At 41.3% G+C, this 15,971-nt stretch overlaps 1 protein-coding gene across 3 annotated transcripts in view; it reads right to left on the bottom strand.

The window, feature by feature from the left end:
* LOC137430737 (uncharacterized) overlaps nucleotides 1-15,971 on the bottom strand; it is a 265,309-nt gene that overhangs the window by 130,948 nt on the left and 118,390 nt on the right. For all 3 annotated transcript variants that reach the window (XM_078781624.1, XM_078781623.1, XM_078781625.1), the window contains exon 9: nucleotides 10,587-10,664. In XM_078781624.1, coding sequence (XP_078637750.1) covers nucleotides 10,587-10,664 — 78 coding nt within the window. The remainder of the gene's footprint in view (nucleotides 1-10,586; nucleotides 10,665-15,971) is intronic.

The following is a 15,971-nucleotide window of genomic DNA, read 5'->3' as shown; positions in this document are numbered from 1 at the left end:
CAAGGAGATTCTTTGACCCATAGGAGTAGGGAACCATCATTTAGGTTTTTCTTTCCTGCCAATCTGAGCTGTATCTCAGAACTGGATCTGACTTTCAGAATGTTTTCATCAATAATGGGAGTAGAAAGTATGCAGGGTTGACATCTTTTTTTGACCTTGACATCGTACTCAAGGTCATGGCCTAATTAAAGACATTTTAACATGTTTCACCATAACTCGACTCAGGTTTATCCGATTGAAATGAAATTGCCCTAAGTAGATAGCCTCGCGCAAGGTGCATTTACGCTTAATTTACATCATATCCCTCTGGATTAAAGGTCCAGGTCAAATGGCTGCCGAAATAAAGGAATGCGTTTGTTGGTCATTGTTCATTTTTGCCAATGCGGAATCTAAAAGACCGCTTGGCCTTCGAAGATGTTTTTGCATCATCATAGTGGATCTGCACTGAAGTTGTGCACCTGATATTTAATTAGTATCCTTGACCTTTATTTGTCATATAGTGACCTAATTAACTAAAAACACATAACTTGAACTTGATCATAACTTGAATAATTTTCCTCTGATTTTCATGAAGTTGAGTTTTCTGGATAGACTGAAGGTGTGGACACGATTTCTGAATTTACACTCTATCCCTAAATGTTGATGGTCAAGGTCATATGGCAGTCCCAAAAAATATGGCCATCGTTGGATCGAGGGTGCCAGGGAAGGTTTACCTTTGGCAATCGCATTGAGATGTTGAACGGCGAAGATTGTACGATACAATCATAACATGCAATTGCCATACATGATGATGCACTAAACATAAAAACGTGTGATGTTGAAAGTGCATTCAGTTCACATTTTGTCTATCATGCATCTCTTATGGAGCTCACCATGACCACACAAAATGTGCATATGATGGGTTGAATTTGTTTATTTATGGCAGTCTCTTGGACAACACAGAGCGAGAAGATCTTTAAATGTATTACTTTATGGCTAATTTACTGATTATATTCCCATTAAAACACTTCCAATGCATTGCATGTTATCTGGATGAGTGTTTAGACTTGGGACATACATGCACTCAGCATTTGATGCAATAGGAAATTCCGTTGGCCTGACTAGGCCACTTAAAGGAACCACACCACCATCGAACATGTTGGATTTATCATATGCTTTACTGTATATGACATACATTGTAATACAATATTCCATATCATTGAAGAACCCGTGTTAGTAGGTGTGTGGAAATAATATTTGGTTTAATGTTATTTTAAATTTTCATTATTGCATAATTGCATGGACAATGAAAACTGACTTCTAAACACGACACGAAAATTAACTTGACCAACACTGACACCTATTGCTTGATAAATCGAATATATAAAACTTTTTATACCACTGACTCTGACCGATATAAATGTTTAATACTTTAGAGGTGGGGTGGAATAATGAAATTTCACATTCTGATGCAACTCAAAGGCAATATCTCAGGAAAAAAAAAATCACTAAAGCGTCAGAAAATGTCTATAAACGAAAATATCCGTGAATAAAGACTCGCTCTGCTCACGTTGGGTCACGTGACCCAATACAACGGAGCTTACACTCGAACTGGTTGCTAAGCAATGGCAACACGTGCCCCGTCCACCTCCTATTTTATAAATTTTGCCATATTTCCATAAAAATGACGATACAGTCGTGGCCAAAAAATATTGGCACCCTTGCACTTTTTTTCAAATAACTCACAATTTTCTCTAAAAAATAAGTTGGAATTGACAAAAGTATTTGATCTCCACAATTCTTTATTTCACTGTTAATATTACAGAACCTTTGTTTTTGATTCAGAACTTGATATATCCTTTTAAATCAGAAAATAAAAAGAAATGGCATTGACAAAATTATTGACAAATGAGCTTTAATATTTGGTAGCACAGCTCTTGGACAAAATATCTGCAGTCAAGCGCTTCCTATAACCATGAATGAGCTTCCTACACCTCTCCACTTGCAGTTTGGCCCACTCTTCTTGTGCAAACTGCTCGAGTTCTCCCAGATTTGAAGGGTCTTCTCCCAAATGCTGTTTTCAGATCTCCCCACAGGTGTTCAATGGGATTTAAATCTGGACTCATCCCTGGCCACTTCAGAACAGTCCAGCGTTTTGTCTTGAGCCATTCCTGGGTGCTTCTTGAAGTGTGTTTGGGGTCATTGTCCTGCTGCAAGACCCATGACCTTCGATGGTGACCCAGCTTTCTGACACTGGGTTGAACATTGCACTCCAGAATGCCAGGGTAATCTCCTGATTTCATGATGCCATCCACACATTCAAGGCACCCCAAAACTGTGGCAGAGGCTGCTGTGGCAGAGGCAGCACAGCAACCCCAAAACATCACTGAACCTCCTCCATGTTTGATTGTAGGGAAGGTGTTCTTTTCTTTGAAGGCTTAATTTTGTTTTCTGTAAACATAGAGATGATGTGCTTTACAAAAAAGCTCTAATTTGGTCTCATCTGTCCACGGGACATTCTCCCAGAAGGATTTTGGCATGTTCAGGTGTGTTTTGGAAAATTCCAGTCAGACTTTCTCAGCAGTGGGATCCCCCTGGGTCTCCTACCATATAACCCCCTTTCATTGCGTTGGCGACGGATGGTGCGAGTTGAAACTGTCGTACATTGTGTTTGAAGGTCAGCTTGAATCTGTTTGGCAGTTGATCGAGGTGCTTTCTCCACCATTCAAACAATCCTTCGCTGCAATCTTCGATCAGGTTTTCTCTTGTGGCCATGTCCAGGGAGGATGGCTACAGTGCCATGGGCCTTAAACTTCCTGATAACATTGCATACGGTGGACACAGGACCATCAAGGTCTCTGGAGATGGATTTGTAGCCTTGGGATGGTCCATGCTTGGCTACAATCTTGTGTCTGACCTCCTCAGACAATTCTCTGGTTTTTTCTTTTCTTTTCTCCATGCTCATTGCGGTACAAAGTGACACAAAACAGCAGAATGACTCCTTTTCTCTATTCAAACTGGTTGAATGAGTGATTTTTCTATTACAGGCACCTGCAACCCACCACAAGTGAGTTCAATTTCAACGTAAAGGAGAATCCCCTGCTTGAAACCTAATTATTTCTGACAACTTCTAAAAGGTGCCAATAATATTGTCCAGGCCACTTTAGGATTTCTGTGTGGAATAAGCTAAGATTTAGTAATTTTTTCAGCGTTTTTTATTTTGTTCCACTGCAATCCAAAGAAATATATGTGGATACCAAAAGATTTTAAAATTTCAACCGTTTTCTGGAAGAATTGTGCATTATTTGAAAAAAGTGCAAGGGTGCCAATATTTTTGGCCACGACTGTAGCTGCAAACTTTTAAATACAGAGGTCATTCTAATCAATAATTTTTGATTTATTTGAGTTATTTCGCTACATATAGAATACAACCATAATCCAATTCATCAAATATAAAAAGCTTTTTCACAAACCACTTCATCAAATATATGAAGCTTATATATTTTTTTATGTGTGTAGGTGCATCCGAGTAGTTGCTTGCAATGAGCAAGCATGCCCCCCACTAGTACAATAAACTCCCTTGGAAACGATAATATTTTTAGACAGCAATCTACCATATAAAACACAATGTCCATTTTAGTTTGTGTATTTGTACTGAAGTCTGTCACCCTTCATAAGGGCAGGTTTTAAAGGCCAATCTTTTAACACGAATGTGTGTTCACCTCAGTCTATTGTTGAGGATGAAACAAACTAGAAAAATATTTTCCATAAAAGAGTAATTCTGTCTCCGCTATTGGAATTGTAGGCGGTGGCTTGCAAACCGAACCTCAAGGGCGGTGTACAGAAGCGTTTTTTTAAATAACAATAAATACAAGGCGCAGGGAGGTGAAATTCGCTGCACATGATGCAGATGCACATGCATGCATGATGCAGATGCATGATGCACATGCGCAGAGTAAAATGAGTGTTCATTTACGTCCGTATGATGTCTAAAAAATAAAGAAGATATAAGCACACGTGAAGCTAGGCTGCATTGTCGGATAAGCTGTTCCAACCCGTCATATATGATGGGCTATTTACTAGTTGTACAATAAAACTGCAAAAATATTTTAAAATAATGCTCAAAAGTATTATTGCAGTGCTTTTCGCCCTAATCTTAGGTTCTCGTTGACATGCCGAAACAGGTGAAGGCGAAAAACACACAAAATCAAGGCAGGGATGCATATGTTAAAGTCTAAACGGCACGGGTTAATTTCCATTCTAGAACATGTGTGTGCAGCGAGTGTTTAACACTCCCATATGTTACACGACCCCAAACCCCACTCAAGTTTCTCTGCAAAATTTTAATCGCAAGCACAAGCAATTTCTCTATGCTCCATGCCTTCGCACACGGCATCACTTCTTTGTTTTTACAGCATAGCCCATAGGGCAAAGGCATCTAGAACAGTGTTTGTCTGTCCATATGTATGTATGTATGCATGTGTGTATGTATGTATATATGTATGTATGTATGTATGTATGTATGTATGTCCCCTCAAACGTACACCAATCAGAGCTCAGGATCTGGTCACATGACAGGGGTGATGTGATGTCATTATGGCGGTACGACAGCTGACTCCACACCTATGCCGTTCAGGCCGAACAAAGAGTTGAACCTGTCATGTATCACTTTTCATGTATCAGATCCACTTTTCTGAAATACTGACTTCTTTCCTGGAAGTCCTAGCTGTGTCCATGTGTTTTTTTTTTTTACCTATCCCACCCCCACCCCCCTTCCCACACCTCCTCCCCCCAAGCTCCCTCCCGCCCATACATCTCTCGATGTCCCTGCTCTCAATATGGTTAAACTGCCAAAATCAAGACTCTCTGCTCACCTTCACTCTTTCATTCCTCTTTTATCTCACCTCTGGAACAAACTCTCTCACTCTCTTCAATCCCACTCCCCCCCCCCCCCCCCCCTCCAGGTCTTTAAAACAGCTGTTCATCACCATCTTTTATCTTCCCCAATCCAAAACCTTGATCTTTTCTACCCCCGCTAATTCACCCAAGATCCACCTTTTTTGAAATACCAACTTCTTTCCTGGAAGTCCTTGCAGTCCTTGTGTTTTTTCCTATCCCCCCTCCCCCCTTTCCCACGCCTTCTCCCCCCAAGCTCCCTCCCTCCCATACATCTCTCGATGTCCCTGCTCTCAATATGGTTAAACTGGCAAAATCAAGACTCTCTGCTCACCTTCACTCTTTCATTCCTCTTTTCTCTCGTCTCTGGAACAAACTCCCTCACTCTCTTCAATCTCACTCCTCCCCCTCCAGGTCTTTAAAACAGCTGTTCACCACCATCTTTTATCTTCCCCCATCCAAAACCTTGATCTTTTCTACCCCCGCTAATTCACCCAAGATCCACTTTTTTTGAAATACCAACTTATTTCCTGGAAGTCCTTGCAGTCCTTGTGTTTTTTCCTCTCCCCCCTCTCCCCTTTCCCACACCTCCTCTCCCCAAGCCCTCTCCCTCCCACAGATCTCCCGATGTCCCTGCTCTCAAATGTTGTGTTTGTGTACTTCCCCCTCTCTCCCCATCTTGTCTACCGCTCCCCTTATTATAGCCGGCGAAGCCGGTGTTGTGAATGAATGCGTACGTATTATATTGAAAAGCCAGATTTTGCTGGATCCCTTGAGAATTTCGAAGCTTTGACGCACCAAATCGCTCAATGGAGGCCGCCATCTTGCGGATGCGGAAGTATGCCGAACAAATTGAAAAAAGTTCAATAGGAGTTTGTTTCACCCGTCTTTTATTGATTCACAATCTTATGCACCTCTAATTTGTCATTAAAATACTTTAAGACCAACCTCGGCCCGCACGGGCCTGGTTATCTTCAACGAAAATCGTCACCAAACACTGGAACCAATGAGATTCGAGCATTTGAAAAAATATTTCAAAAACCAAATCACTCAATGGAGGCCGCCATCTTCCGGATGCGGAAGTACGCATAACAAAATTGCGAAAAAGTTCAATAGGAGTTTGTTTCACCCGTCTTTGTTTGATCCACAATCTTATGCACCTCTAATTTGTAATTAAAACACTTTAAGACCAACCTTGTTATCTTCAACGAAAATCGTCACCAAACACCGGAACCAATGAGATTCGAGCATTTGAAAAAATACTTCAAAAAAGCTTATTACGCGTTTCGGAGGCTGAAAACGGCGTTAAATATTCTAAAATTGACGAATAATTCTTTTTTAGAAATCTCGCGGCCGTAGGGGATAGTTTTTCACAGCCGGAAATATCCGAAGTTGAGACGGAATTCGCCGAATTAATCAAGAAGTAAATTTTATCAATTTTAATCTCATCCAGAAAGCAAATGGTGTCATTTTAGGTCTGAATTTGCGAAATTTTGTGAGCTGACCAATCAGCGATCAGCTTAGGTCAGCCAATCAGCGCCATCGACACGGTTTGATTAACGACAGTCACACATTGCCGTTGAAACGGCGCTATCGTCTGATCTGTCGGCACTGATCTTACTGCAAGCTAACTTCTTCTGGTGGAGGAAGCCGCAGTGCCCGGAGAGAACCAGTCCTGACAGCGACTGAAGTTAGAAGACTACACACATACTGTGAAAACGTATATTAAGCCCAGTTAAAATTTCTTAAAATAGGCGCTAAGCTAGCACATCGTATAGTTATTTCCTTAAGCTTCTTGTGACATTTATTGTATGTAGGTATTGGGGAGGACTGTCTGCTCTTCTCTTTTACCAAGTCTTACCAGGTACGGTACCTACTACACCTACCTACTACCAACTACCTAACCCACTGATGCCATCGTGATGGGTAAAATAGTGGCAAGAGGCTTTGGCTTCGCCGGCTCATTGCGGCTTTGCAGTCGGGTACTAGTATGTTTTATGTGTCTGATTTTTTTGTGTGATAAATGTTAGCTTTTTCACGTGCCTCGATCTTGTATACAATAAAAAATATATATAAAATAACAATCTACATGCTCTCCCTTCACGTTTTTCATTCAGTGTGAAACACAAACATGTGAAACACATGAAGTAAAACACGTGAAAATAAGGATCTTTTATAACACTCGATTGTCATCGTGGCTGAGGTTGTTGTTGTTTGTGGTCTCATTCTGTGTAGTTTTATATACTTTTCTATTGCTTCGCAAAATATCACTGCTGTATATATAATTTTGTATATTCGTTCCGTGTCCTTCTAAAGGGTTTCTACTGTCGTAGAATAATAAATGTTTCCGTTAAAACTGCTGTGTGAATAAACGATACAGTAGCGCTTCTTCCTCTTCTTCATACTCGCAAAGAGGCTTTTAGAATCTGGAAAATTCATGATTAAACAAACGATTAAACAAACAAACGTAGATGTTTGGTTCCGGTGTTTACAGCGTTTGTCTCTCTGTATGTATGTATGTATGTATGTATGTATGTATGTATGTATGTATGTGTGTATGTATGTATGTATGTATGTGTGTATGTGTGTATGTATGTTTGGCCCTCATATTTATCCTACATATTGGGTGAGTTTTTCGCCGACAATTACGCTCTGAAAGGTAGAATGTAATGCCGTTTGGCTTTGCCAGTTATGTTTCTTCCAACACACTTGAGGGAACGTTCATATATTACGTCATATAACTGCTTGGGGAAAATTATCACACTTGATAATTGGGGGGAACTGAAATTATGACAACAGGGTGATGATATATGACGGGGAGGGGAGGGGGTTTGGGGTGTGGGGTGTACATGCCCCCCAGATCATATATAATTGGGGTTGGGCTGGTGTTGGCTTAACGGTTAGGGTGGAGGGCTTGCGATCCTGAGGTCCTGAGTTCCAATCCCGTTCAGCTGTTAAATGAACACCAGGTGGGGTTGACTCAGCCTGTCATCCTTCTGAGGTCGGCAAAATGAGTACCAGGATACTGGGTCTTCTCTCAAGGAGGTTGGTGGCAGGATTTGCACTCCGGTCGCCATAAAACACCTCATTCCATAGCACACCCAGTGGCATGTGTTGGGGTGGTGCTGCGGTCACTTTGATAGTGTTGACTAACTGACCAACGTATAGAATAAACCAGGTGTCTCAATGCAATCTCTTCACTTCCATGGTGACAGACAGCTTCGAGACTTAGAGAACTTCAAAATCATTGAATACGAACATTATTTACTAACTGGTATCTCCACCCAGGTCATACTATCATCTTCAACTAAAGTATCGCAATCATACCTCAAACGGCTACACAGCTGACTCCGCACGTGAAAAAGCTGAATGCCTCACCTCTGTGTTTGCCTCTAAATCTTGTGTCCCAAACCCATCCCTCTCTGGACCCACCATACCCAGTCGTACCCAGCTGTTCCTGGACTCCGTGTCCTTTCCTCCTGACAAGGTGGAAAAGTTTCTGTCAACCCTCGACTCTGATTCTGCAACTGGACCCGACGGCATCAGCCCACGGGTCCTAAAATCCTGCTCTGCCGCTCTATCTCACCCTCTCTTTTGCTCAAGGTTAACTGCCATCTGCTTGGAAATCAGCCAACATCACCACTTTGCACAAAAAAGGTGCAAAAACAGATCCTAGCAACTACAGACCAATCAGCCTTCTCCCAATTATCAGCAAAGTCATGGAATCCATCATTGCTTTGGATATTAAATCTTTCCTCTTCTCCAATGGCTTGATCTCTGATCATCAATTGGTTTCAGACCAGGTCACTCTACTCTGGACATGCTGCTTCTGCTGTCTCAACAATGGATGGAGGTCCTCAATGCCAAACAGGAAATTAGAGCTGTCTTCCTCGACATATCACGTGCCTTCGATACGGTCTGGCACCCCGCTCTGCTCACCAAACTCTCCTCCTTTGGTATCCATGGAAATCTCCATGCATGGCTGGCGGACTTCCTCTCTAGTCGTTGTCAACGTGTGGCCCTGAATGGGTTTCTCTCATTTCCTCTTCCTGTTCAGGCTGGAGTGCCCCAAGGCAGTGTTCTGGGCCCTGTGCTTTTTCTGGTCTTCATCAATGATCTCTCTGACTCTTGAAAATCCTCTCTATCTCTTTGCTGATGACTCCACTCTCTGCCGCTCCATTCCTCTTCCCTCAGATCGGCAGTCTGCAGCCTCCTCACTCTCTGAAGACTTGGACAAAATCACAGACTGGTCAAACAAGTGGAACATGTCTTTCAATCCTGACAAATCTCACACTCTTACTATGTCTCTCCGAAAAGATCGACTGCACAACCCTCCCATCTACTTTCTCAACAATCCTCTCCAAGAAGTTCTGTCGCTCAAGCTTTTGGGTCTCACTATCTGCCATGATCTTTCTTGGGAAAACCACATTTCCAAGCTGGCCTCCAAAGCCAGTCGCCGACTGGGCATCCTCCGTCGTGCGAAGTCCTTCCTCGGCACACCTGAGCTCCTCACCACATACAAGGCTTTCATCCGCAGCTCAATGGAATACTGTTCTCCCCTATGGGCCGGTGCTCCTGCCTCACACCTAGCTCGGCTTCACGCTGTTGAAACCAAAGCTTTCAGAATTATTGGAATCTCCCGCGATGAAGCTATCTCTGAGGGCCTTTCACTCACTCACCGCAGGCAGGTAGGTAGGTGGTCTTTCTGTCTTCTACCGACTCCTCTCCGGCCTTGCACCCCCAGCTCTCTCTGTGCTCTGTCCCCCAAATATTCCTACAGGTCGCACAAGATCTGCCAGCAACCCTCTGATGGTTAAACTGCCGAAATCTCGGCTCTCTGCTCACCTTCACTCTTTCATTCCTTTTTTCTCCCGCCTCTGGAACAAACTCCCACACTCCCTTAAATCCCACTCCCCCCTCCAGGTCTTTAAAACAGGTGTTCACCACCATCTCTCATCTTCCCCCATCCAAAACCTTGATCTTTTCTACCCCCGCTAATTCACCCCAGATCCACCTTGTTTGAAATTCCAACTTCTTTCCTGGAAGTCCTGGCAGTGTCCATATATTTTATACCTGTCCCACCCCCCCCCCCCTTCCCATGCCCCCCCCCAAAGCCCTCGCCCTCTCTCAGATCTCTCGATGTCTCCATGTCTCCATGTCTCTCGGTCCCTGCTCTCAAATGTTGTGTTTGTGTCCTTCCCCCTCTCTCCCCATCTTGTCTACCGCTCCCGATGTTATATGTTTTATGTGTCGGTTTGTCTTTCTGTGTGATTAATGTTCGCTCTTTCACGAGCCTCGATCTTGTATACAAAAAAAAAGAAGTATCAAACAAGCCCGGCTACGCCACTGTTAGACTTTCTACTCTTTCATGAAAAATTATCTACAGGGCAATTTGTTTTAAATGGAGTCCACTATACACTGCATGCTGTCAGTCACACACTACTGCATGCAAAGAGTCGGGGGAGAGGGGAGGGGGGCGGGGTGGAAGGGAGGGCGTACACATCGACAGACAACACCTAACAAAGGTATACCTATCATAGGTATTTTGAACGACATAGTATATAATAAAAACGACCGGTGCATCGTGAGCTTCACCGATACTGATAGTTGTCAGACAAATTAGAAGAAAATACAGTAAGAAGAGGAAGCAAATACCTATCTAGGATATGTGGCAGTGGATATGTGGCAGCAAGCAGTGGATTTGTATGTACCTGGAAAGCCGTCTGGTTGTTGAAATTTTTCACATCTTTGTTGGCACCGCGATACAGCAGCACTTGGGTACAGGAATCCTGGATATTAAAAAAACAGATAAACAAATATTGGTCTTAAGACAGGTTACTATTAGATAATAATGGATTCACACACTTACACCTGAACAAGTTGAAAAGCTTTATCTTGCACATTGCTTGACACATCACACATTATACATCTACAGTGTGATTTTTTTTTTTCAGAACCCTAAATAATTCCTAAACTCATGGATTATGTTGATTTATCGTTCTGAGTTTACTATTCTGACAAGAAAATTCGATCAATAAATTCTTTGCCGAAGTACAGAACACCAAACACAAATTTTCGTGGAATGCAATGGCCTTTCATGCACTGCATAAGATCGTTCACTGAGCAGTAAATGAGTGTTTTGTGAACTAACATGCCCAGGAAGATGAAACCATGCATCGTCTGTAAAAGCACAACATCGAAAACATTATCTTGTTCTTTTACCATCCTCTGGAGCCACTCACAGTGGGCGACACGTGTTTCTCTATATCCGGATCCGGATCCGGTAACTCATGCACTGCATGCATTTTGTAGGGATAAAGTGAGAGTGTCTTGACCGCCTTCCCTACACTGGAATATGATCAGTGAACTTGTTGTGCTAAACGTCTCAGTTTTATTCGGGCTTGCTTCCATTCTTTCCCGCACTTCATTCACTTTCTCTGGTGTAACAACACTTGGCTGGTACATGTGTTTTTTTAACTTTCACACACCTGTTTCTCTAACCTGTTTCACTCGTTTCCATATCAATGATTTTCAACTTTCACACACCTGTTTCTCTAACCTGCTTCACCAGTTTCCATATCAATGATTTTTAGCTTTCACACACCTGTTTCTCGAACCTGCTTCACAAGTTTCCATATCACTGATTTTTAGCTTTCACACACGTGTTTCTCTAACCTGCTTCACCAGTTTCCATATCAATGATTTTTAACTTTCACACACCTGTTTCTCTAACCTGCTCCACCAGTTTCCATATCAATGATTTTTAACATTCACACACCTGTTTCTCTAACCTGCTTCACTAGTTTCCATATCACTGATTTTTAACTTTCACACACCTGTTTCGTCTCTCACCTGTTTCACCACTTTCCATATCACTGATTTTTAACATTCACACACCTGTTTCGTCTCTCACCTGTTTCACCAGTTTCCATATCACTGATTTTTAACATTCACACACCTGTTTCTCGAACCTGCTTCACCAGTTTCCAAATCACTGATTTTTAACTTTCACACACCTGTTTCTCTAACCTGTTTCACCAGTTTCCATATCGCTGATTTTTAACTTTCACACACCTGTTTCTCCAACCTGTTTCACCAGTTTCCATATCACTGATTTTTTAACTTTCACACACCTGTTTCTCCAACCTGTTTCACCAGTTTCCATATCACTGATTTTTTAACTTTCACACACCTGTTTCTCTAGTTTCCATATCACTGCTTTTTAACTTTCACACACCTGTTTCTCTAACCTGTTTCACCAGTTTCCATATCACTGATTTTTAGCTTTCACACACCTGTTTCTCTAACCTGCTTCACTAGTTTCCATATCACTGATTTTTAACATTCACACACCTGTTTCTCTAACCTGCTTCACCAGTTTCCATATCACTGATTTTTAACATTCACACACCTGTTTCTCTAACCTGCTTCACCAGTTTCCATATCACTGATTTTTAGCTTTCACACACCTGTTTCTCGAACCTGTTTCACTAGTTTCCATATCACTGATTTTTAACATTCACACACCTGTTTCTCGAACCTGCTTCACTAGTTCCCATATCACTGATTTTTAACATTCACACACCTGTTTCTCGAACCTGCTTCACTAGTTTCCATATCACTGATTTTTAACATTCACACACCTGTTTCTCTAACGTGCTTCACCAGTTTCCATATCACTGATTTTTAACTTTTACACACCTGTTTCTCTAACCTGCTTCACTAGTTTCCATATCACTGATTTTTAGCTTTCACACACCTGTTTCTCGAACCTGCTTCACCAGTTTCCATATCACTGATTTTTAGCTTTCACACACCTGTTTCTCTAACCTGCTTCACCAGTTTCCATTTCAATGATTTTTAACTTTCACACACCTGTTTCTCTAACGTGCTTCACCAGTTTCCATATCAGTGATTTTTAACTTTCACACACCTGTTTCTCTGACCTGCTTCACCAGTTTCCATGTCAATGATTTTTAAATTTCACACACCTGTTTCTCTAACCTGCTTCACTAGTTTCCATATCACTGATTTTTAACATTCACACACCTGTTTCTCTAACGTGCTTCACCAGTTTCCATATCACTGATTTTTAGCTTTCACACACCTGTTTCTCTGACCTGCTTCACCAGTTTCCACGTCAATGATTTTTAACTTTCACACACCTGTTTCTCTAACCTGCTTCACTAGTTTCCATATCACTGATTTTTAACATTCACACACCTGTTTCTCGAACCTGCTTCACCAGTTTCCATATCAGTGATTTTTAACTTTCACACACCTGTTTCTCTGACCTGCTTCACCAGTTTCCATGTCAATGATTTTTAACTTTCACACACCTGTTTCTCTAACCTGCTTCACTAGTTTCCATATCACTGATTTTTAACATTCACACACCTGTTTCTCGAACCTGCTTCACCAGTTTCCATATCACTGATTTTTAGCTTTCACACACCTGTTTCTCTAACCTGCTTCACTAGTTTCCATATCAATGATTTTTAACTTTCACACACCTGTTTCTCTAACCTGCTTCACCAGTTTCCATATCAATGATTTTTAACTTTCACACACCTGTTTCTCTAACCTGCTTCACCAGTTTCCATATCAATGATTTTTAACTTTCACACACCTGTTTCTCTAACCTGCTTCACTAGTTTCCATATCACTGATTTTTAACTTTCACACACCTGTTTCTCTAACCTGCTTCACTAATTTCCATATCAATGATTAACTTTCACACACCTGTTTCTCCAACCTGTTTTACCAGTTTCCATATCACTGATTTTTTACTTTCACACACCTGTTTCGTCTCACCTGTTTCACCACTTTCCATATCACTGATTTTTAACATTCACACACCTGTTTCGTCTCACCTGTTTCACCAGTTTCCATATCACTGATTTTTTAACATTCACACACCTGTTTCTCTAACCTGCTTCTCCAGTTTCCAAATCACTGATTTTTAACATTCACACACCTGTTTCTCCAACCTGCTTCACCAGTTTCCATATCACTGCTTTTTAACTTTCACACACCTGTTTCTCCAACCTGCTTCACCAGTTTCCATATCACTGCTTTTTAACTTTCACACACCTGTTTCTCTAACCTGCTTCACTAGTTTCCATATCATTGATTTTTAACTTTCACACACCTGTTTCTCTAACCTGCTTCACCAGTTTCCATATCAATGTTTTTACTTTCACACACCTGTTTCTCTAACCTGCTTCACTAGTTTCCATATCATTGATTTTTAACTTTCACACACCTGTTTCTCTAACCTGCTTCACTAGTTTCCATATCACTGATTTTTAACTTTCACACACCTGTTTCTCTAACCTGCTTCACCAATTTCCATATCAGTGATTTTTAACTTTCACACACGTGTTTCTCTAACCTGCTTCACCAGTTTCCATATCACTGATTTTTTTCTTTCACACACCTGTTTCTCTAACGTGCTCCACCAGTTTCCATATCAATGATTTTTAGCTTTCACACACCTGTTTCTCTGACCTGCTCCACCAGTTTCCATATCAATGATTTTTAGCTTTCACACACCTGTTTCTCTGACCTGCTTCACCAGTTTCCATATCACTGATTTTTAGCTTTCACACACCTGTTTCTCTAACGTGCTCCACCAGTTTCCATATCAATGATTTTTAGCTTTCACACACCTGTTTCTCTGACCTGCTTCACCAGTTTCCATATCACTGATTTTTAGCTTTCACACACCTGTTTCTCTAACCTGCTCCACCAGTTTCCATATCACTGATTTTTAACTTTCACACACCTGTTTCTCTCACCCGTTTCACCAGTTTCGAATATCACTGATTTTTAACATTCACACACCTGTTTCTCGAACCTGCTTCACTCGTTTCCATATCACTGATTTTTAACTTTCACACATGTGTTTCTCTAACCTGCTTCACTAGTTTCCATATCAATGATTTTTGCTTTCACACACCTGTTTCTCTAACCTGCTTCACTAGTTTCCATATCATTGATTTTTAACTTTCACACACCTGTTTCTCTAACCCGTTTCACCAGTTTCCAATATCACTGATTTTTAACATTCACACACCTGTTTCTCGAACCTGCTTCACTAGTTTCCATATCACTGATTTTTAACTTTCACACACCTGTTTCTCTAACCTGCTTCACTAGTTTCCATATCAATGATTTTTGCTTTCGCACACCTGTTTCTCGAACCTGCTTCACCAGTTTCCATATCACTGATTTTTAGCTTTCACACACCTGTTTCTCTAACCTGCTTCACTAGTTTCCATATCAATGATTTTTAACTTTCACACACCTGTTTCTCGAACCTGTTTCACCAGTTTCCATATCACTGATTATTAACTTTCACACACCTGTTTCTCTAACCTGCTTCACCAGTTTCCATATCACTGATTATTAACTTTCACACACCTGTTTCTCTAACCTGCTTCACCCGTTTCCATATCACTGATTTTTAGCTTTCACACACCTGTTTCTCGAACCTGCTTCACCAGTTTCCATATCACTGATTTTTAGCTTTCACACACCTGTTTCTCTAACCTGCTTCACCAGTTTCCATTTCAATGATTTTTAACTTTCACACACCTGTTTCTCTAACGTGCTTCACCAGTTTCCATATCAGTGATTTTTAACTTTCACACACCTGTTTCTCTGACCTGCTTCACCAGTTTCCATGTCAATGATTTTTAAATTTCACACACCTGTTTCTCTAACCTGCTTCACTAGTTTCCATATCACTGATTTTTAACATTCACACACCTGTTTCTCTAACGTGCTTCACCAGTTTCCATATCACTGATTTTTAGCTTTCACACACCTGTTTCTCTGACCTGCTTCACCAGTTTCCACGTCAATGATTTTTAACTTTCACACACCTGTTTCTCTAACCTGCTTCACTAGTTTCCATATCACTGATTTTTAACATTCACACACCTGTTTCTCGAACCTGCTTCACCAGTTTCCATATCAGTGATTTTTAACTTTCACACACCTGTTTCTCTGACCTGCTTCACCAGTTTCCATGTCAATGATTTTTAACTTTCACACACCTGTTTCTCTAACCTGCTTCACTAGTTTCCATA

This window comes from Myxine glutinosa, chromosome 7 (assembly GCF_964187855.1).
Source record: "Myxine glutinosa chromosome 7, kmMyxGlut1.1, whole genome shotgun sequence".
Taxonomy (NCBI): Eukaryota; Metazoa; Chordata; class Myxini; order Myxiniformes; family Myxinidae; genus Myxine; species Myxine glutinosa.
The sequence above is the reverse complement of the archived record's forward strand: the minus strand, read 5'-3'. Positions and strand labels throughout refer to the sequence as shown.